Source organism: Colossoma macropomum, unplaced genomic scaffold (assembly GCF_904425465.1).
Source record: "Colossoma macropomum unplaced genomic scaffold, Colossoma_macropomum, whole genome shotgun sequence".
Classification (NCBI taxonomy): domain Eukaryota; kingdom Metazoa; phylum Chordata; class Actinopteri; order Characiformes; family Serrasalmidae; genus Colossoma; species Colossoma macropomum.
The window spans coordinates 19,377,103-19,401,173 of NW_023494799.1; the positions used below are offsets into that span (position 1 = coordinate 19,377,103).

Sequence of the window (24,071 nt, forward strand, 5' to 3'; positions counted from 1 at the left end):
CAGTTAAATAACAGATCGCACACGATTCAGTTTTTTAGGTGAACAACTCTGCACTTATGTCAGAAATAGGACTGCTTGTCTAGCTTTTTGATTTACTTGTTCAAAGTCTGTAGCTTGGTATACCAAGGTCAAAAGGTTTATCTGTACAAACCCTGAAAAGTATCTTCCTTGATCAAAAATAATGACATGTGAAGGACTTCATATAACCACTGACCGTTTATTATTTATGCATTTTCTCCTAAAAAAGGCCTCAGTACAGTGGATTAGACCTTATTGAACTGATTAGTGCTTGGACCCTTGAATTGCCGAATGCAGCAAATTTTTTTTTGTGTAAAAGTATCATCTCTGCAAGTACATCTCCTGAAAGCTTCTAAGGAGGGAACAATGTAATAATTTTACAGTGCATACTGTCACATCATACATTTTTGATAGAGAAAATATACTATGTATCTGTATCCATACAGATACATTACCTCAATGTATTTGCAACATTGCCTGTTGAAGGGATAACTGGCACACCTGTCCGAGCTGCGGAGTGGGGGCAATGCCGGGGAGGAGGAGCAATGGACCAATGTCATTGCCCCCGCTCCGCAGCTCGGACAGGAGCTGAAAGGGACAGAGAGCTCATTGCTCCTCCTCCCCGGCATTGCCCCCACTCCCAGTTATCCCTTCAACAAGCAATGTTGCAAATTAAGGACAGAAAAGAAACAGTGCAGGGTTGTAAATGCTTTAGCATTATGTGCATTTCTGCATAAGTTTGACCTAAAATAATCAGATCTTCATTTTAGATCTTCAGATCAGATTTTCATTCAAGTCATATGTAGTGGGACAAGGCCTCAAAAGCACCTAATTTCCCACTTACCGTAAGACACGGGTATTTTAATTAAATTCAAGTGAGGGCTTGACCATGGTCCAGGGAACAGAACCAAACTGAAGTTTTTCATGTGCACACCGTGACAGAGATGACTGTAATAAAGGGTTATTTATTGATAGAGGTATATAAACACAAAGCAATCGTTTACAAAGGTGTATAGGTGCTAAATATTGGATTACTAGTTATGGAAAGAAACTGGAGATATTGAATATACTGAACAAAAGTATTAAGATTAGCTGATTTTCCAAATTATGTGGCTTTTGAGCAGCAAGCAGAACAACCCTAACACTAGTGTAAAGCTGGCCTAAGTGTCAATAAAGAAAAGCAAAATCACAGTGAGACAGAGACCACAAAGGGCAGTGCGAGTGAATCTACGACCTGGATGCCTCAGAGCTGTGTGATGTGCGTGTCGCGTTGAGGGGAAGAGAGGCTGCTGCTGGCATGGGCTGGAGCAGGGTCCTCAGGTCAAAGGTCAAAGCTGCTGGACGCCTCAGAGCCATGTTGATGCGCGTGCCACGTTGAGGAAGAGAAGCTGCTGCTCACACAAGCTAGGAACGGTCTGCAGGTCGAAGGCAAGGCCGCTAGAGGTGCAAGCCCTTGGTCAACGCTTTGGACCAGACCCCACTGGCAAGACAGGCTTCCAGCGACGCTTGGCGGCCTCTCCGGTGAGGAGCGCAGATCTTCAGTGAGGAAGGGTTACAATCCAAGAATCAAAATAACTACTCGAATATAAAAGAACATAGTGTAGAAAATTAGATATTAATTCCCTTTGGCAGGGATTAATCAATTCACGCCTGACAAGGCAACATGTTAACAGTAACAGAGGTGTTCTTCACAGTTTGATAAAGGAAAGGCATTTGATTGATACTTGATTAAAGATCACATTGTGAATAATTTGCCAGAAAGCAAGGCTCTCAGGAGCCTAGCCTCTGCACAGACCCCAAATTTATGATACTGAAGGAATGCACTTAAGAGTATCTGGCCACACTGAGGGGTCTGCTCAGGGATTCGTGAGGTCTCAACAGTCCCCTCACCCAGAGTTGATTGGTGGGCCATGTTTGGCCTTTGTTTTAGATAAGATGTCTCTCTTTGTGGGGGAAGGTGAGATGTATGCGTGTGAGAGAGAGGGAAAGGAATTTTCAAAAGTCACAATTTATCAGTATTCCAAAATTTACTTCAGTGATGTCCAAAGGTCTCTTCAGGATGTTTATAAAGGGGTGGCATGACGTTCCATTATGTTGCCCTTAAACTGTTGGTCAAAAGAAAAAGAAAGTCTTCAGACCTCTGGGTCAAAGTAGGTCTGTTCTGAGGTGAGCCACCCCCCTCCCCACTTCTGCACCAGGTTGCCAAACGGGGGGGGGGCAGCAAATGGGGGCTGTGAGATGTGTCTTTAGCAGTCAGCCATAAATTTACTACTGGTCCTTCTAAACATCCTGCAGCATGCAGATGCAGATCTCACTTTGCTCAAAAGGTTCTGATCCGTTTATGAATTAAAACAGCAAAGCACGCTACACATAACAATAGAAAAAGAAAGCCATTATGGTTGGCAAATGTATGATCAGTTTTGATATTGTTGATAATTAGCAGCAGGGTCATTTTAAAAAACAATTTTTAAAGAGTGTGAACTTCACCGATCCACTGTCAGGCAGATCCAACACCATTGTTATGCTTTCAAGGAGTGGTTATCCAACAAAAATGACTTTTTTCAGGTATAGAATATGAAGGGACTACACAAAGAACTGCATTCCAGCATAAGAACCACATCCCAGCTTGCAAATATGGTGGTGGCAGGATCATGGTTTGGGGCTGTTTTGCTGTCAGTCAGCTTGTCATCATTTGATGGAGCTTTGGATTGTATCAAGAAATTCTACAGAAGAATGTTGGGACATCTATCCAACATTCAACATGGGGGCAGTCGTGGGCTGGAGGTTAGGGAACCAGCCCTGTGACCGGAAGGTCGCCGGCTTGATCCCCTTGGCCGACAGTACCTGTACTATGCGGCAGCGTGGGAAAGTTCCAGACCTTCACGCACGCCACGTCTGGGCTTGCAGCCCGCTCGGATTGAAAATATGTGGTCAGTCAGTCAGCTATTTACCCTATCTGACTCAAACTCAACCAGAGCTGCTGTTGACCATGTGAATGAGCCTCGTGAGGAATCAGACTCATCCCCCCAGTCCATCACTGCAGCAAACGGCCCTAGCAGCATAACCGGTGACTGGTCTATCTTTATATGGTAAATATGATCCGATCCGTGACCCTAAAACCAGTATCCTTTCTGATCACTGAGTTTGCGAGGAGATCCCATTAACACGATTGAGCTGGTATGTCGACTTTATTTAAAAACAGTGTTTAATATGTATGTGCATATGTATATACACGCACACATACAATAAAATCGTTTATCATGATAAATCCTGGGACAATTTATTGTCCGTTAAAAACAGTTATCGTGACAGGCCTAGTTATAAACGATCATTTTAAACTCAGCTGTACTGGTAATTACAGTCACGGCATGTACATTTTTGTCAATCATTTCTATTGCTAAAAAAGGCAACTGCCATAGACGTGTATTGAGTGTTATTAAACGGATTAATCGGTGAGATCTGGTTGCAAATAGAAAGTTAACTATCAAAGAAATTCTATAAACTCAAGGATACATAGGACATCAGATCACTGCACACAGTGTAATAACAGTGTGATCTTTCTAATTTAATTATTTTTAATAATCAAAATATTAAAGAAAAAATGTACATATTCATTGTCAAAAACGCACCTACACGCATAAAACACACAAACTGCATTTTTATTGAGCATGAAAATAAACGTAAGATAAACAATGAAAAAAAAAAACTATTATTCCATTACTTTTCCTGATGTTTTAGTTTTTTGCTGTGGTATCGTTTCAGTATCGGTATTAAGATATTTAGGCAGGTATCGTATCGAAAGTCATAAGTTTGGTATCGTGACAACACTAGTATATAGCTAAAATAACAATAAAGCCTCCTGAACTTGATCAACAGCTATAGCAACCATTTGTCTGCTGCTCAAGGGGGTCACATCAGTTAGGTTCACATACTTTTACCAACAAAGACATTTAATGTTGGATCACTTTGTACAATTAATGGATGAAAAACTGTGTAATTGATAGTATTATTTGTTTTATTGTGTTCTCCATCTATTCTTCTGACTTATCATGAGGTGGTATTATGACTGGATCTTCATTTAGAACACATTTTTGTGTAGAAAATCGCATAATGCTAAAGGGTTTATAAACTTAGAAGCTGCTCTATATATACCAGAAAATTGCACCAAATTGTCAGTAACTGATTATAATTACATTTTATTTGTATTAACTGTGTCCTCACATTGTCTTCATTAGTTTCCATTCTGTTTGGAAGACTTTCTTTCATGCTTTTAAAGAAATCTGCTGGGATATTTTTCCATGTCTCCAACGTTCAGTCTTAGAAGTTAGTTGCGTGTTTTACATTCAGTGTCTTCTCACAAATGATTTTTAAATGATTTTTCATTGCAAGTTATTGACATAAATTACAAAATAAAAATTAACATTATAATTAATCACTTTAGATGAAATATGTAACCCAATCACAGGCACCCGCTGCAGTAATTAAGTAGTTGGAAAGCTCAACAGGGAATGTTGTGGTGCAGATATAGTGAATTGCTTTATTTTACAGCAGTTGCTGCAGCAAGCAGTACAGCTGGTGTAAAACAGAGCTCTTCTGGCATGGCAGTGTGTTTTCTCTCAGCAGTTATGTGTGAGAGAAAATGCCATGCATCCATTGCCGAAGTTCAGCATGGCTAATGTGTATAACTAATTTACATGATTCTGTTGCCACAGTTAGTTACTTTTTTCTCCTCTGTATTTTGAACTCGAAACTCCACACTTAAATAGTATTTTATGTCGCTGGGCTTTTAGAAAAAAAATTTCAGTGTAGAGATTTTTAAAACTGTGTTCTGTGTTTTTGTGTGGACAGGCAAAAATTCTCGTTTTTACAATACTCATGCATCTGCTCAGTCAGTCTGTTTGTTTTGATTGTGATGTTACTGACCATAGAGGAACAAAACTTTGCTTATTATAGGTAAACTAACTTGAATAGAAGTGCAAAGTTCTTTTAGAATTAACCTACCATGACTTATTTGGTTTGTCATGTACGTTCTGTTCATATGTTGGTCTTGTTGTTTCTGTGCCTTTCACACAAAGGAGTTTTAAGAGCAGTGCAGATCTTTCATGTATAAAAGAAAAAAAAATCGTGATTTGTATTTTTCTGTTTTTAAAATGAAGCATTGAGTATGATGTTAAATATTTAATGTAAACCAGTTTTGATTATTCATTTAAAAATTATTCATTATATATAAATGTGCACAATTTTGTTTGACTAAAATGGTATTAAAATGAATCATTATAATGTAGCTAAAAATAGGCTGAAACTGAGAAGATGTTTTTGTCAAAAATAACATTATGACCACCTCCTTGTTTCTATGCTCATTGTCCATTTTATCAGCTCCACTTACTATATAGGTGCACTTTGTAGTTGTACAACTACAGAATGTAGTCCGTTTGTTTCTCTGCATACTTTGTTAGCCCCCTTTTACCCTGTTCTTCAGTGGTAAGGACCCCATGGACCCTCACAGAGTAGGTACTATTTGGGTGGTGGATCATTCTCAGCACTGCAGTGTGTTAGTGTGTCACACAGTAGTGCTGCTGGAGTTTTTCATGTGAACAGGGGACCAAAACGCATAGAAACTGCGGTTTCAAACATATCAGGATATGTGTGGACAAGGGTCATAGTTTTAACTTCTCAATGCAGTCAAATGAGACACTCTATTTAGGAGACTTTTCTGTTGTAAAAGAGTGCCGCGTAGCTCCAGGTTTGTTTGCTCTGCTTCCAGTTTGGTTAGTTTCCAGGTTAGTTAGGCTTCTTAAGATGTGTAACGAGCCGACAGGTTTATTTTTTAGGTTATGTAAACAGAAATCTAACCTCTCCTTTAAGGAAATGGCAAAATTACATAATGTGAACTGCAAGCACATTTTTGAGCATTGTAAGACTGAACAAGAACACACGGTCGCTGATGTGAAGCATCAAAAGCTGTTTGACTGATAATTGTGCCCCCTTGTGGATAATTTGTAGCCTGCAGAATGTGAGAGTTCCAAAATGTGCTTCAGTTTAAAGACAGGTTCCCTTAATAGCTGTTCTATTCTTTTTTGCAGTCAGGCTATCAATGCAAAGAAATATGTATATATTTCATTTTCAGCATAGGCCTACTAAAACAAATATACAATGGGGTCCAAAAGTTTGAGACCACTAGTGAAAATGCTTTTGTTTTGCCCTCCTGTCTAATGTAATACAGGTTTTCGTTATTTATCACCATAAAAAATAGTGAAAATTGAGTCTTATAGAATCTCATAATTTATTAATATTGCCTATGCCCCCCTTTTACTTTAATGACCGACATGGACTCAAAGTTTGTGCAAAAGCCTCTGAGTCAAATCCACCTGACAGTTGTCGAAACACAAGCTTTAACAGAAGAGATAAGACTGTGTGTCTGTGTTAGTGTCACAATTCTGCTTACATTTGACCTAGAAATAGTGCAGAATAGTGCAGAATCTTCAGTATTTCTGCTTTATTTTGTTTGTCCTAAGATTTACTTTTATTTATTTTCTTAAACTTTCTCTTGTTCATTTCCATGTTTTAGTATAAATTTTGTGTGGTCTCAGTGGACTCTTTGGTGAGATTGGAGATTGGTTGGAGCATAGCGTTATGTCATTTGAATGCTGCATCTGGGGTAATTTTATCCATTCTGTTGTTGCAGCCTTTAACAGTGCGTTTATCGTGTAAACTCTTCTGCACTGCATCGCTGCTTGCAAAGCACTCCTGTGTAATCAATGTGCTACAGCAGTCATGTGCAAGTGGTACAGCAAGTGGTGGTATGCGTTCTACATCAAGGGTTGTGTGAACAGTGATATGAGATGAATGGTTACTGTGCTTGAAGTGTGAAGACTTGTTTTTCTTTTTGTTGCTTGTTGCAAGCTACATGCCACCAGAAATACATATAAAATAATGCTGCGGCGATATAAGAAGCTTGCGTTAACCTTCTGTAGTACAGAACTGCAGTAATGGGCATACCTTAAAGTTAATTATTTAAAGTAAATATTATTTTAATAATAATAATAATAATAATAATCTGTGTTCCATTGTTTAAAAAGTTTCCAAGGTGCCGGTAGCATCCTGCGTTTGCTCTTGGCTAAAAACAAACAGCAAAAGTCAAAATGTAGATTAGGATTTAGAAATGCTCTAAAGAAATGTTCTCTCAAAAAATGTAGATCTCATTATATCAAAGATTTTATTTGACAATTTAGAAGTGAAAATGTATGTTTGTAGTCTTCTGACAGACAAAAAAAGACAATTGCATGTCATTTATTGCAAGAAGATACAAATTTACACTGACTAATGCTTTTGCAACGCTTGGGACAGGTTCAGGCATGCTGCTTGTGCGCCGTAATTTCTGGTTTTAAACTTAGCGCTGTGGAAGCTCAGTGCTGTGCAAACTTGTGAGAATGAATAATGTGGAGTATAATATAATAATAATGAATAATATGTATGAGTGAGTTAGTTCATAAAGCGCAAGTCCATATGGTAATGATTTTGATCTATGGTTCAAATTAGTGTTTTAAGCATTGTAATGATGTACACGCACTTCTGATTTTGGTCACTCCAGTCAAAATTAATCCACAAAATGGTTTAATCTGGTGTTGACGCCCCTGCTACATCTGGCATCAAGCCGCTTTAATTAAAAATGTAAACCTCCAAACAGATTAATATGCCCACCCCCCAAGCCCCTGTTGCTTTAGCACTTCTGAAGTAACCAACTTTTCAGGTCACATGATTAAGAGATTGGGATCCACAGTGCAGTTGAGGTCATGATTTCGGGAGTAAATGTACCTATGTTTCTGCATTTGCAATGAAATGCATTGCTACATGAAGACCAAAAAATCTTGTAGGCAGATCCAACATGAGTGAGGTTACAAGAAAATTTCCAAACAAGCATAGTGAAGTTCATTAAAAAGGTGAGAAAGTGAAGAACTGTCGCTTGGCTCCAAACTAATAGTATTTCAAAACTGAGTGACTGGACAGGAAGAGCCACAGTAAGGGAGGTCACCAAGAGGCCTATAGAAATTTTGAAGTAGTTATAGTCTTTCAGGACAGAAATGGGAGAAACACTACAGATACTGATGCAACATCACTTGCATGCATAAATGTGTAAAATTGTTCAGAAGGGTGGCAATAAAGAAGTTCAAGGCCAAAAGAGTGAGAGTCTATCACAGTGAGACAAGTATACCAATGGCATGGTGGTGGCGATAGCATGTTTCGGAGATGCTTCTCTGTAGTAAAAATGCAGACATTTTGCCAAATTAATTAAATTGGTTGAAAAACAATGATTAATGTTTTTATACTTTTATTGATGGAAAGAAATGAAGTGAAATTCATAAGCATGTGGAATAATTTGAGGATGCTCTCCCACTAAATAGGTGAGAAAGAAACTTGTACTTAATATTTATTTCATGTCTTTCCCCTGTATCATCTCTTCCTGTCCTCAAGACTCTCTGTGCATTGTTCAGAGGAGTACATCAGAAAAACAAATCAGCTACAGGTTTTGACATTATCAACATGCTGGTGGGATTTGACAAAGCTGACCTCAGAATGAAGGTGAGTGGAGTTGATTGTGATAGTGGTACAGAGAATTATAATTTTATTATTATCGTTGTTATTGTTATTATTATTCAATGGTATGATGTGTGCGCAGTTGTCCGCTTAGCTTAAAAGGAAATTGTACACAAAGATAACAAACTGACTGGGGTGACTGGCCTGTAGAGTTATTGTACTCTTAAACCCATCTAGAGTGGCATGGATATAAGGACAATCTATTAAAAAAATCATTTGCAAGTTTCTTTATATCATTCATATATATTTTTAGATGTAAAATAAAATATTTTGCAAAATATGTATTTTAATTAATTGCAAAAATAACTTTTCTTGCTTTCAGATGGTTTAAAACATCAACAGACTCTTTATGTGCATATGTGCATATATTTGAAGGATAATAAAAAAAAGAAAAAAAAATACACTCCATAAATGTACTATTGAGCAACTTAATGTCTATTTTTTATGTGTTTCAAATAGGCTTGTGCGATGTGATTTGATTGTGCCTATCTTACACTGCCACTGCTTTTGGCGGGAAAACGCTAGTACTCATTTAGAAGAAAAATTGCCATGCTCTGCTCTGGCAGTTTTTTAGATTTAAACCTGATGAAATGGGACATCCACTAAATCTGACCAATGTGACATAAAAACTGTAACAAACAAGTCATCGCAAAAATTGGTAACAATTTGAATTGAATTTTTAGAATCATCTAAGGCTGGCTTTACACTTTGAAACTTTTTATAGACCTAGTATATTCTGTTTCTGCACAATATCAGCAATGAGTCTAAACTGGAGCCAGAATACCTCAAGACCAGCTGTGTTTCCCAGAGACAGAAGTGACAACTGCTGCTGCTCTGCGAGCGTCCTAGCATTGACACTATAAAAAAGAGAGCACTAGTTGACAGCAGCACAAGAAGCAACTTCAGACTGTCCAAATTGAACTTGACCTCCCTCAGTGTGCCCTCATTACAGTAAAAAGCTTCAGCATAACTGCATTGTTGTTGTTATTGTTATTATTGTTATTGTAATTAAAGCATATCTGAATAAAAAGGCTTGTTTAAGATGACGTTATTCATAACTGAAACAGAAACAAGCTGCGCCTGTTTTTCAAATCTAATGACACTTAACTGCGTTCCTCCATGGTTTTAGGTGTTATTCTTCCTGTGTCTTTTTTTTTTATCTACGTTGTTAATCTAGATTTTTTAAATGGTAAATCACAAGCAGGGAAAACTCAATATCACGCAAGCCTGGTTGCAAAATGCCAAAGTTTTGTTACTTTCTGTAAAGCCAGTGGGAACTGCATGCACTGTGTGATCGTCAAGCAAATAAGGCAATTCAGATTGACCTACATTAAAATTAACTTTGAAGTAACAAATAGCTAGATTTAATGAAATAAGAAATGCTGAAGTGAATTAAATATGTTCCATTTTGTTTTCTTAATCTAAAGTGGACTTTAATGATACAAAATTGTGCAAAATTCTGCAGCACCAAAAGGTGTTGCTCAACAAACAGTAAGGTGCTGTGAAAATATCTGGGGAGAGCAAGTTCTCTTGTCTGTTGTTGGATTATTGTGTTCATTCTCTTTATTACCTGAAGCAACATCTTGTATTGCATTATGGATGCAAAATTTAATTTACTGTGATGTATTTGAGTACCCTTTGCTGATCTGAAATAAAAAAAAAGTAACATTTAAGCAAGCTCTCTTTCTAGTTACTAACTTGAGCGTATTCAGCATTCACTGATTAGTAGTGCTCAGATACTACAGACAGCCTACCTCAGCATGGCTTGTCTTCTGTAGTGTGGAAACAAAAGAGTGCATCAAAAAGACTGTATTTGCAACATTCTTACATTTTAATACTTTTTTATTTTGGTCTTTAGCTTGCACATTTTATGTTCTTTAAAACTTCACAAGATTCACTCCTAAAGTGTACAAATAAAGCTTGCAACGATGAGACTGGTTATTCAATGTAGACATGATAATGACACGGATTTCCAGAAAACAGACAGTTGTTGAAAAAAATAAATAAAAATAAAAAATGTATAATGATGCACTCATTGTATGTATAATGTATGTAAGAGAATGTATAATGATGTTCTGCCACAACAAAAGAAACATAGAGATGCTTTTAAATGAAAGGTTTCAGGGTGTACTTTAACCTCTGTATTCATTTTTACCTAAAATTTAAAAAGTTGCAAAACTACAAAACGGTGATTCTTTCGGAGCACACTGTGTATTATCCAGATTGTATTGGCTCATTTTATGTCTTTGTTTATCTGGCTTGTAGGACCTAATGGAGAGCCTGGACAGTTTGTTGTGTGGGGATGGTTCAGAGAGCCTGAAGAGCCTCTGCCTGAAGCTGCTGCTGTGTCTGGTTACTGTAAGAACACACCCTTCCATAATCCACTATACCCAATTTACGTTCAGTAAATTCAGTCAGTTAGAAGCTGTTTATTTATTGAACCACATAAGTATTTTGGACCTAGAACTTTGGTATGACTTTATCAGTACATTATCATATTTCGAGTTATCTTAATTCCCTCTGCCAGAAGCCAGAATGTGGAACAAGTCATCTGGATATTGGCTGACGTATCAAAATGCAAATGAGCTGCTCAAAAAAATATGTGCAGAACATGCAAAAACACAATAATATGAAGTACTGTTAGTTTAATTTTTACCCAATTTTCTTCCCAATTTAGTAGTCTCCAGTTCCACCCGCTAGTTAGGATTCACCCAATCACATGATACTATCAGCGCTAGGACGGTGAAGGCTAACACAGGCTTCCTCCGAGACCTGTGAAACCAGCCACCGCTTCTTTTCGAACTGCCGCTCACGCAACGTCATTGGACAGCTGAGCGCGATCGGAGGAAAGCGCCAACCGCCAGATCTGTTACGTCAGCTAACAGACGCCTGCACTGACTAGCATCGCGTTAAGTGATGGGGGGGGCATCCTACCCTCCCAGAGAGAGCGAGGCCAATTGTGCTCTCTTAGACTCCCGGCTATGGATGGCTGTAGCATCACCAGGGATCGAACTCGCGATCTCCTGATGATAGGGCCAACGCTTAGACGGTTGCGCCACTCGGGAGCCCCTGTTATTCAGTTTGAGGCTAGAATTTTCTAATATATTGTTTGGTGCAGGGCCCAAAATCTATACTTGTGATTTCCTATTAAATGTGCTTTAATCATTGCTTTAAATCCTGATGCAGGCAGCTACAGGAAGCCGGTGAAGAGAATGTAGCAGTAGAGTGACATGAGTGAACTTGGACAGATTGAAGATGAGCTATGCTGCTGCATTCTGGATCTTTTGCAAGGACATGGTGTTCCGCATAGAAAGACTAGCTAGGAATGAGTTGCAGTAGTCAAGCCTTGAGATGATTAGAAACTGAACGAGCACCTGGGTGTCCTCCAGAGAGAGAAAGGGTTGAATCCTCTGGATGTTGTAAAAGAGAACCCTGCATGATCAAATCAGGTTTGCAGTATGAGCTGAGAATGATAACTGTTCATTCGGAATCACACCAAGGCGTCTTGCATCTTCAGACAGAATAACCAAGGAGTTCTCAAATTTGATGACAAGATCATAGTGAGAACCTCTAGTTCCAGGGATGAAAAGCAGCTCAGTCTTGCTAGTGTTGTGCTTCAGGTGGTAAGCTGTCATACATGAAGAGATGTCAGTCAGACTTGCCGAGAAGTGACTGGAAACCTCAGTATCAAAAGATCACTTTGGTTGATCTTGCTGCCTAGAGCTTCTCAGTCACTGCTATGAGGGCCATTTCTATTTAGTGCACTGGTTTGAAGCCAAAAGCAAACTGGTTGGGGTCCTGGAGCTGGTTCTGAGTGAGAAAGAGAGACAAATGATCATAGACTGCACATTCAAGAATTTTTGAGAGGAAAGAAAGGTGATACCAGTCGGGAGCTGCTGACATCGGAGCAGTCAAGCATGGGCTTCTACTGGATGGGAAACACTCTGGCAGTGTTAAATGCTGATGGAATAAGACCTAATGACAAGGAGCTGTTTATGATGGAAGAGATGAAGGGAGCAGGTCCATGGTGATTGACTAGTGCAGTGTGGAAGGGATGGGATCCAGTGGGCAGATGGTTGGATTGCTGGATCTTCAGTAATTGTAGGGCCTATGCTAGGTGAAACACTGGAGCAACTGGCCTATGTTCTCTAAGCAAGAGTTAATTTTAGCTCAAAGAATTGTTGAAATAAAAAGTATAAAGGCATATATTTTTGAGTGTGATATTTTAAAGGCGTTTCCAGTCAAGTAATACGTTGCTGTTGGAGGGGAGCCACATTGTCCTTCTGTGTACCATAGTGTAGTGGTTTTCAATTTCAGTCCTGGGGACCCACTGCCCTGCACAGTTTTAACTGTGCTCTGCCCCGACATACCTGATCCCACTGATCAGGTAATTATCAAGTTCTTCATGAGATGGAACAGGGGTTGGGGCAGGGGACTGGAGTGAAAACAACTGCCATGATCCACTCCCACTGGTTAAAACCAAAAAAGTCTACAGCACAATTTTGTCTCTAACAGAATAATTTACCTAACTAACTACTAGTAGCAGCTGTAGTTTATCTAAAGCTGAAATGGGATAACTACACCGATTAGGCATAACATTATGACCTTGTTTCTACACTCATTGTCCATTTTATCAGCTCCACTTACTATATAGGTGCACTTTGTAGTTCTACAGTTACAGACTGTAGACCATCTGTTTCTCTGCATACTTTGTTAGCCCCCTTTTACCCTGTTCTTCAGTTGTCAAGACCCCCATGGACCCTCACAGAGCAGGTACTATTTGGGTGGTGGATCATTCTCAGTACTGCAGTAACATTGATGTGGTGGTGGTGTGTTGTGCTGGTCTAAGTGGATCAGACACAGCAGTGCTGCTGGAGTTTTAAAACACCTTAGTGTCATTGCTGGACTGAGAAAAGTCCACCAATCAAAAATATCCAGCCAACAGCATCCTGTGGGCAGCGTCCTGTGACCACTGATGAAGGACTAGAGGATGACCAACACAAACTGTGCAGCAGTAGATGAGCCATTGTCTCTCACTTTACATCTACAAGGTGGACTGACAAGGTAGGAGTGTCTAATAGAGTGGACAGTGAGTGGACACAGTGTTTAAAAACTCCAACAACACTGCTGTGTCTGATCCACTCGTACCAGCACAACACACATCAGTGTTACTGCAGGGCTGAGAATGATCCACCACCCAAATAGTACCTGCTCTGTGATTAATTTTCACCTGAACCATGAATTAGCGACCACGAACTATGTGACCTTGGAAATATTACTTTCTTTGTTTTGTGCCTGCCTTTTACTATGTCACTGTGAGATTCAGGCAGTCGCTACTAGTTTTAGTTTCTATTATTGTTTGTTGTACTTTGAGTTATTTTACTGCCATTATTGTGAGCTAGTATATGTAGTTCTGACTTTATTCAACCTTTGTCAGTTACTGCAAAAGAATAACATTTTATTTTCTGCTTTGCAGGTCACAGACAACATCAGTCAGAATACTATATTGGAATACGTCATGATCAATAGCATATTTGAAGCCATTTTACAGGTATGTTTGTGTTTGCATGACACTCATTACAGATACTTTTTGGTGTTCAGTTGATTTACAACTGTCTTACATTTGGGCTGCAATCACTAATGACTAAACCCTAGTAAATTACCAAACCTTAGTGAAACAGTCAAATGTCAAAAATGTCATTGATTTTTAGCTAACTCTGTTTTAGTTTAGTAAATTGACTAAATAGTGTTGACTGTGACAAAATGAGCTGGATTTTGGAATTGTCTAGTCAAGTCAAGAGAGGTTAGTATTGCCATTCCTCAGTATGAATTGTATACATTAGAACAAAATGTCATTCTTCAGGCCCCATGGGGCAACACACAACAGCAGCATGTTACACAGGACTATGTGAAGTGCAGATACGCAACAGTGTGAAACAAGTGCGCAATACAATAAATATACAGGACAAGCATATAGAACAATGAATGCACATGACAAATTTAGAGAACAATAAATATACATGACAAATACACATGACACTAACTAGACAGGACAAGAAAACAATATATATGAATGGGTATGATATACACTCACCAGCCACTTCATTAAGCACACCTTTTTGTATCTAAACTCATCCTTTTATCAGGTGATAAATTGAAAAAATTATATTGTAGAAACATTTCAAATACTTAATAATAGTAAGTAAATTAAAAAATATCAAATCATAATAAACCAGTATAACCAGAATAAGCCAAAATAAAAGACAAGCAGTGCAATTTTTGACATAACATGTAATTAGAAAGTTGTTCATGTGAGTGAACTGAGTCACACGGCACCAATCGTTTATATGTCAACCTTGTAATAACATTGTAATAGCATTTTAATTGATTTTTAAGTGTTTTGGAGTGCTAAAGCACCCCCTAAAGGCCATTGTGGACCAAAATTGGCACACACCATTCAAGTCTAAATATGTACATATCCGTAAAGTTTGGAGATGATCTGACCAATGACTGTTGAGTTATAGTAAATCAAGCCAGCAATGCCATGTTTACAGTAATTAATTGGTTGATGCTCAATACACTGAGTGGAACAGTCAAAATGTTTTTGATAATTCTTGAGGATCAGTGTCTTCTGAATCTTATGGTACTAATTTGATGAAAATTGGCAAAAAATCCTGAGACTAGTTTGCAAGAATAGGTTTTTCTCATTATGCAAATTAGCTCAAAAACTAAGGGGATGGGGCAAAAATTGACTGGGGGTGCAGTTGTTCAGCAAGTCCCAAGGAATCAGCAGAAAAAAAGAATTTTGTCTCTATCTCACTCTGATCAAAAGTTACAGGCAAAAATATGAGTAAAGTTGAAAAAGATGAAAAATAGAAACATAGGACTAAAGTAAAGTATAAGCTCAGTGAAAGTGGGTCAGGATTAGTGAAAAGACCACATATGGTATGATTCTTGATCAGGGACCATATCCAAAGATGTTTACCAAGTTTTGGTCAGATTGACCTTTTGACCTTTGTATAATAAGCCTTCATATAATATAGTCTTCGAATGATTAAGCCAAAATACCAGACAAACAGTACAATTTGTGACAGAACATGTACTTACAAAGTTGTTCAAGTGAGTGACCTGAGTCGTATGGCACAATTTCTTTATCTGTCTATCTTGTAATAACATTGTAATAGCATTTTAATTGATTTTTAAGTGTTTTTGAGTGCTAAAGCGCCCCCTAATGGCCAATCTGGACCAAAATTGGCATACTCCATTATAGTGCAAATATGTAAAGGTCCTTAAAGTTTGGACAGGACCTGACCAATGACTGTTGAGTTATAGCTAATCATAGTTATAGCTAATCGACCATATACTTCAGTTAATCAAATTGTCTTTATGGATTCACATAGTCTGGCCAACAGATGGTATCTGCAAAGCTTCAGCCTGATCGGATGTACGGATGCTGAGAAACAGCCATGTAGCATTAACTCCGCCCCCTAATGACATATGCGCACAAAAATCGAATGGCTACCTCAGAATCTTCTCCCAAATGTGTCTGTAAAGTTTGAAATTTTTTGGCTGAAGGGTTGTCGAGTTACAGAATTTTAAATTAATTCTGAATTATTTTGAATTTATCCAGAAGGGTTCATTTGCATATGACAGCCATGTTGTTTAGAAAAGTCAAAATGTTTTTGATAATTATTGAGGTTCAGGCTCTTCTGAATTTTTTGACACCAAAAAATTGAGGACCGGGCAAAAATTGTAGGACTAGTTCGCAAAAGTATGTTTTGCATATTATGCAAATTAGCTCAAAATCTAAGTGGGCGGAGCTAAATGGTCCAAATGGCAAAGTTGTTTGTTTGGACCCAAGGAACTTGACTGCGCTATAGCGCCCCCTTGTGGCCGACTGGGCTGATTCCTTGTGTCTGAGTAGCGGGAGGGACTACTACCTATTGACCAAGTTTGGTGTCTCTAGGACTTACGGTTTGGGCTGTGCGTTCCATTTCGGGGAAGAAAATGAATAGGAAGAAAAATCTTGACAATTACAATAGGGTTCAATGCATTGCATGCTTGAACCCTAAATATAAAACAATAACTGAAATATACTAAATTAAAATGCACAAGTCATGTTAAAAGTTCACTAAAATCTAATCAAACAATTGCAGGCTGAGATGGTTAGAGACCAAAATTTTAAAATGTTTGTGACACTAGCGAGTGAAGCTTTAGAATGTCCTGTAATGAATTCCAGCTTGCTGGTACACTGTAGCTGAAAGCAGATTTTCCCAGTTCAGTAAAAGCTCTTGGCACCTGAAGGGTATTTCAGTTTCTGGAATGAGTCAGATCTGTTGCATTATTTACACTGAGCATTTTTGTGATGTACAGTGGCATATGGCCAGAAAGCACTTCATAGATAAAAAAAAAAAAAATCGCGATGGGTATTGTAGGGGTCACCAGTGATAAATCTTAAAGCAGAGTGGTATACAAATTGCAAAGATTTGAGAATACTTGTGGATGCATATCTGTATATCCCACCAGAGTAGACAGTGACATTGCGTAGTTGATCTGGCACTGGTTTAGTTGGTCGCATATTAGCGTTCAAACCACATAATTTTTTGACGTATGCAGTTTTTTCCAACAGCAGAGATAAGCTAATTTTGCTGCTGACCAGCTCTACTGGCCTTTGTGGTTTTTCTAGCAAGGGAAACTAAAGCAAGTGCAGCTACCTGAGGTATGCAGCATCAATTTCTTATCAGAGCAAATTCAGTAGTTCAGTATATATTAACTGTTTAAAGTGGAACAAAAAGGTGACTATTTATGTTGTTTAATCGGCTCTTCTTGTTTAATAGTGATTTTTGAATGTGGTTGTTACATTTTATTTGACATGTAAAGAACATATATATATATGAATACTTAAATAGGCATATACTTGATACCCCTGTTGAAAAAAAAAAAATAGAAACCATTAAAAGTTTCTGTTTGTTCCTGAAAAATGAAATCCTACAAATGCTCGGCATGCTGTGAAGCAATTAATAATGCATAACAGAAAGTGGACAGAGATACATTTCAAAGTGAAACAGAGAAATTTCAGATAGCCGTTTCCTCAGTTCATAATGTAATTAAGAAATGTCAGTAAACACCAATGGTGGCGGTCAAGTTGTCTGAAAGACCAAGAAAACTTTCAGAGAGAACTGCTCGTAGGATTGCTAGGAAGGCAATTTAAAACCCTTGTTTCACTGCAAAAGACTTTCAGGAAGATTTAGCAGACTCTGGAGTGGTGGAGAACTGTTTTACTGTGCAGCATCACCTGCACAAATATGAGCTTTATAAGAGACATCAGAAGAAAACCTTTCCTGCTGCCTCACCACAACATTTAGCATCAGAGGTTTGCAAAGGAGCATCTAAACAACCGTGGTGCATTTTGGAAACAAGTCCTCTGGACCGATAAAGTTAAAATGAAACTTTTTGGCCCTAGTGAGCAAAAATATGTTTGGAGAAAAAAAAGGTGCAGAATTTCATTAAAAGAACACTTCTGGGAGGGAATCAATTATGCTTTGGGCTTATGTTGGAGCCAGTGGCAAGAGCAACATTTCACTGCTAGAGGGAAGAATGGATTCTGTTCACTACCAGCAAATTCTGGAAGCAGATGTCATGTAGTCTGTTTAACTGAAGATGAAAAGAGGATGGCTTCTACAACAGGATAATGATTCTAAACACTTCTAGACACACCCCAATCTAAAAATGATTAGAAATCAAGACCGCCCAATAACTGCACCAAACTAGAAGCCTATTTCAAGGAAGAATGGGCAAAAATCCCTCAAACAAGAACTGAAAGACTGCTGGCTGCAGTTTACAAGGTATGATATTTGCCAAAGGGGGGTGTTTCTAAGTATTGACCATGTAGGATGCCCAAACCTTTGCTTTGGGCCCTTTTCCTTTTTTGTTATTTTGAAACTGGAAGAGTTGGAAATAAAAAAAAATAAATAAATAAAAAAAAAACAAAAAAAAGAAGTGAACTTGCTTAAAATATTAAAGAAATATGTCATTTGTGCCTTTGCAAATCAAGTATTCTTTTGTTTGTTTAGCTATCCACAGTAACAGAAATTTTGACCAATGTTGCCTAAATTTTGTATGCCTCTGTGTAATAGTAGCTTTTGCCTGGGCCAGAGGCTTGCTAGCATTAGACAAGCCATACCAAAAGTTATCACTATTCAAAGGCAAACTGGCCAGAGGTTTACCGTTTTATTCAAGAAAGCCGACTAAATTAATGGTTTATGTAATGCAGGGAGTTAGGGCTTTAGTAAATTTACCCAGTTTACAATGGTAACTAAGCAGAGGACTGGCATAAGCAGTATCAAAAACTACAGCTTGGTGAACAGTTAACTCCTGTAAGAAAGTACAGAACCAGACCATTGACCAAATTAATTATTTAGCCTAGAGAGAAATAAACACTTACAGCATAAAAGATTAAGTCGGGTAGCAGAGATAGAACATACCTAAAATTCAACGGAATCCAGGCTGGTTTAGTTACAGTCAGCATCCTATTCTGGTATCTATGCTTCCAGTTAAATCAGTGCCAATTATCATGGAACCAAGTTAGCCAGTGAGACCAGTGTTAGTTTTATGCCATGTGAAAAAGTCCTCCAAAGCTGATAAAGAAGAATTAGCACTGAACTAGAGCGTTCTTCTTGAGGGGGAGTTACAGGCTTTCAGAGGCCACTGCAGTGTAATTACCTGTAAAAATCTGTCATGGATATACAATGTACCCAAATGTCTGTTTATACTTGTTACATCACATTAGTCAATATGACATGCTTCACAACAAGCTAAAACACGCCAGAAACATGTTGTGATACCCAAATAATATAACTGTTAATTCTCCTAAAGGAAGTTGATACCCTATCCCATCCCCTAATTATGTGCATCTGAGTTTTTTCTCAAATTTTTCTTGAGAAGCATCCTAAGAAAAAGTCTTGAGTGCATTTAGGTTCTGTTCTTACCTAAGATGTAATCTCAATAAGTGGATTTAAGAAGAAATTCCTTAAGAACATTTGGTGAATAAGACCCTATGTTCTTGATCAGTTGAGCTGCCTGTAGCTGATTGCATTATGCTTTGGAGATTATAAATTTTCTGTGGTTGTACATGCATTATTCATTTTGTATTGTGTTTGGTATTTAGCCTCTAAATTTGAGCACATCTCCTTTTTATAACTTTGTGTAACAAAAATACAATAAAAGAAACGTACCTTTGAGTATGTAGATGCAGATGGTAAATTTCCTTGAAATGCTGTGCAGCAATTCAAAATAGGCTCAACACAACCCATAATGAGTAACCTAAAAGCCAAAGTAATTTTACCTATCCGTGCAGTGAAACACCACATACACACTAGTGAATGCACACACACTAGGGGGCAGTAAGCACACTTGCCTGGAGTGGTGGGCAGCCCTATCCACAGTAGTTGTAGGTTAGGTGCCTTGCGCAAAAATGTGACTTCAGTCACATACTGTCTGTTTAGGGGATCGAACCGGCGACCTTCCGGTCACAGGGCTGGTTCCCTAGCCTCCAGTCCCCACAACAAGAATAAACAACTAAATAAGAAAAAAATTAATTTATTTAAGGGACAACTTTACACAGTACCATGCCTACACCTAGTCTTACAAATGTGTGTTTTCCTGCATGGGCTAGTAGACCACATTTTGATAATCTATCTGTTTCATAACCCTAATGTTGCAATTGAAGTTAAGTTGAATCCTGAGCTCATTTTACCTTTTCCCTCTATCTCTCTCTCTCTCTCTCTCTCGTAGATTCTGTCTGATGTGTCCAGTAGAGGGCAACATGGGTATGATGCTGTGGTCCTTTTAGCTCTCTTAGTGAACTATAGAAAGTATGAGGTAATAATTTGTGAAATTGTAGAAATGTGATTTTGAATGTATAAGCTTTTTAATAAAAACGGATCAGGGTGTATTTAAGCAAATCTGATTATTCCCTTTGAGTCAATGTTTGTCTTTCTTTATTATCAACTTTTAGTCTGTGAACCCCTACATTGTGAAGTTGTCTATAGTGGACGACGAGTCAACTTTAGATGTAAGTGTTTTAATGGAAATCCTCTTTAAGCAATTGTTGTAAATCTTTTTAATGTAGAAATGTAATGCTCTCCCATTTTATTTCTAGGGTATGGGTATGGTTGTCCACCAGGCTCTTACAGAATACAATAGGTAAGGAGAATGTTTTCCTCTTTCGCTTCTACATATTTTTTTTCCTTTCTGCCATTACTCTTATTTGTTTCCTCCCTTAGGCAGTACAAAGACAAAGAGGAGGAGGACCATGGAGGTTTTTTTTCCACACTGACCAATATGGTAAGAGTTGTGTTTCAACATTTTTAAAACTTTTTATAGACAAAGTCCTGTGAATAGAGTAGCCATTCATTATTAGGAAAGTGATGTATTATTATTAATATTAATCTCGTTTGTAGGTAGGCAGTATGTTCATTGCTGATGCAGAGGAAAAGCTGTCAGTGCAGTAAGTTACCAAATCCTTGTTTTGGAATCCTTAGAAGTTTGCATGGGCCAGTTAACCATTGAGTTTTTGTGTTGTGTGGTTTTTTTTTTTGTTTGTTTTTTTAAGAAAAAAATTCATTTACTGTTTGTGTCTTTGATTTAGGACAAATGAGGCAATCCTTCTTGCTCTGTATGAAGCAGTTCATCTCAACAGAAACTTCATTACTGTTCTTGCACAAGTAAGTGACACATCTGTCTTAATGTTATAATGTTAGATTGTGTATTGATCAAATAAGGTTTTATTAGCATGGTACCACTATTTTATTTTTAATCATCAAATCCTTTCCTGTGTAAATCGAAGTTAGTGTAGTGATAGAATTGAGGCATTTTACCCTGCATTAGTTTTGAGTTTTTGTGCTTGTGAAACAGAGTCATCCAGAAATTGACATGGCAGCCACCCCTGCATCCACTCTCCCAGCCACACCTACTACACCACTAGGCACTACCCCTCCTTCTCTGGACAGTAAGTAGTTATTCAGTAATTAAAATAAAAAAAAAAATAAAGACAAGGCTTTTAACTGGTCTGAGAAACAAATACAAAAAAAACATGGTATTTTGCAAGGAACAATATCACAACCAAAAACCTGATCCAGAACAGAAGTTTACTTGAAATCTGTTACTGGTCAATAACATTTGTTTTTTCGTTCCATGTAGTTTGCTAGCTTATGTGTCCCAAATGTTTTTGGATCAATGTCTTCATTTAGTGTGTCATTTTACCATGTTTTTTAAACATATATCTAAACAACATTCAAAAAACTGTGTTGTTTTCCCTTTAGCTTGTCACCCATCTATAGCTATAAACCTGAGGTTTGATTAAGACCCAGTGTGACAACTGCTCAGTTCTTCTAAGGAATAGTAGCAAAGAAAATGTCACCAAAGTTGTTTTTTCTGTCATTATTTACAATGGTAAGCTGGCTGAACAGAAATTGAAAATGTCCAAATTAAGGGAATAAAAAGACTAATGAATGTCACTGTGGCTTTCCAACACTGGAGAGAGCTAGGGTAGTTAGGTGGCAGGCATGAAGCTGCTGTCATGCAATGTGGAAAATTCACTATTGTGCTTTCAGATTATTTTCTATGAGATGTGGAACACAGACTTTTTTATTTTCATTTATTTGCACTGAGCTTGTTTGCTCAGTGGATTCGGGTCATCTAAAGTTTAAATGTTTTCAGTTTTTTTGAGATGCTCTACAGGCAAATCTGAGCACAGCCAGTAGGAAAGCAGTGGGTATGCCTTGTAGTTTCCTTCAGCATTGATGAACTGCTAATTTCAGGCTCTGAGCACAAGGGACTGTACAACACTTCTCTGACCAACTTCAGAGAAGCAGGTGAAGGCCCATGTGGGCATTCTAATTTTGTAATGACTAGCATTTAAGTTAGCTGAGAAGAGGTAGCCTCTGAAATAAAGTTGCAAGCTAACTGGTAGCTTGCCAGCTGTGTCTTCAGCTACCCAGTGTATTGTACAGGAGCTGATGTGTGTGATGTGTATTGTAATTGTTTTAAAAACATGGCTGTCTGTAGTGCCGTTAGGCTAGGTATAAATTTTGTGTTTCCAGAGTTGCAGTTCAATCTAAATTGGCTCAGCGACAGCTAAATATAAAGGTTCTCTTCCTCACTCCACAGAGAGTGATGCCATCTAGCTTTTGCACCCAACTGGCGAGCACATTGCATACCACGATCAGTAAAAGTGCATATTGTGTGAAAGCAGCTTGACATTGACCTTCCTCTGTATCTGCTGGACAGGTCTGGGCTCTGAGGGACTCTGAAGTCCAACAATATTGACAATTACTTCAATATATTTAAATTTTAAATACATTATTTTTATTTTAAGTCAATGGTATGTGTTCTACATCCACCACTCAGTGTAAGTTATTATAATATAAAGCGACCCCAAAAGCCAGTTTAAACCAGTGATTCTCAGCATAGGTAATTATTAGCGTGGTTGGTATAGCGTAGTGGGTAACATCTCTGCCTTCCACGTTGTAGGCTGGGGTTCAATCCCCGCCTGGGCAAACACCCTATGCTTTACCAATAAGAGTCCTTGGGCAAGACTCCTAACAATACCTTCGCCTACCTGTGTAAAAATGATCAAATTGTAAGTCGCTCTGGATAAGAGCGTCTGCCAAATGCCATAAATATAATATAAATATATTAGCCTACTAAGCTACAAAGTGCAAGTCAGAAAAGTCTGCTGTCTGAAGCAAGTTGTTCGGCAATAACATACACTGTATTGCCAAAATATTCGCTCGTCTGCCTTCACACGCATATGAACTTGAGTGACATCCCATTCTTAATCCATAGGGTTTAATATGATGTCGGCCCACCCTTTGCAGCTATACCAGCTTCAACTCTTCTGGGAAGGCTTTCCACAAGGTTTAGGAGTGTGTTTATGGGAATTTCTGACCATTCCTCCAGAAGCGCTTTTGTGAGGTCAGACACTGGCGTTGGACGAGAAGGCCTGGCTTGCTGTCTCCTCTCTAATTCATCCCAAAGGTGTTCTGTCGGGTTGAGGTCGGGACTCTGTGCAGGCCAGTCAAGTTCTTCCACACCAAACTCGCTCATCCATGTCTTTATGGACCTTTCTTTGTGCACTGGTGCGCAGTCATGTAGGAACAGGAAGGGGCCATCCCCAAACTGTTCCCACAAAGTTGAGAGCATGAAATTGTCCAAACGTTCTTGGTATGCTGAAGCATTAAGAGTACCTTTCATTGGAACTCAGGGGCCGAGCCCAACTCCTGAAAAACAACCCCACACCATAATCCCCCCTTCACCAAACTTTACACTTGGCACAATGCAGTCAGACAAGTGCTGTTCTCCAGGCAACCGCCAAACCCAGATACGTTCATCAGATTGCCTGACGGAGAAGCGTGATTCGTCACTCCAGAGAACACGTCTCTACTGCTCTAGTGTCC

The 24,071-nt window shown here is 38.4% G+C and overlaps 1 protein-coding gene across 4 annotated transcripts in view; it reads left to right on the forward strand.

Moving 5' to 3' along the window:
* The window catches only part of armh3 (armadillo like helical domain containing 3), a 132,778-nt gene that overhangs the window by 31,954 nt on the left and 76,753 nt on the right, over positions 1-24,071 (forward strand). For all 4 annotated transcript variants that reach the window (XM_036586951.1, XM_036586954.1, XM_036586952.1 and 1 more), the window contains exons 5-14: positions 8,491-8,598; positions 10,879-10,971; positions 14,090-14,164; positions 20,407-20,493; positions 20,630-20,686; positions 20,774-20,817; positions 20,898-20,958; positions 21,075-21,121; positions 21,263-21,338; positions 21,529-21,622. In XM_036586951.1, the coding sequence (XP_036442844.1) occupies positions 8,491-8,598; positions 10,879-10,971; positions 14,090-14,164; positions 20,407-20,493; positions 20,630-20,686; positions 20,774-20,817; positions 20,898-20,958; positions 21,075-21,121; positions 21,263-21,338; positions 21,529-21,622 (742 nt within the window). The remainder of the gene's footprint in view (positions 1-8,490; positions 8,599-10,878; positions 10,972-14,089; positions 14,165-20,406; positions 20,494-20,629; positions 20,687-20,773; positions 20,818-20,897; positions 20,959-21,074; positions 21,122-21,262; positions 21,339-21,528; positions 21,623-24,071) is intronic.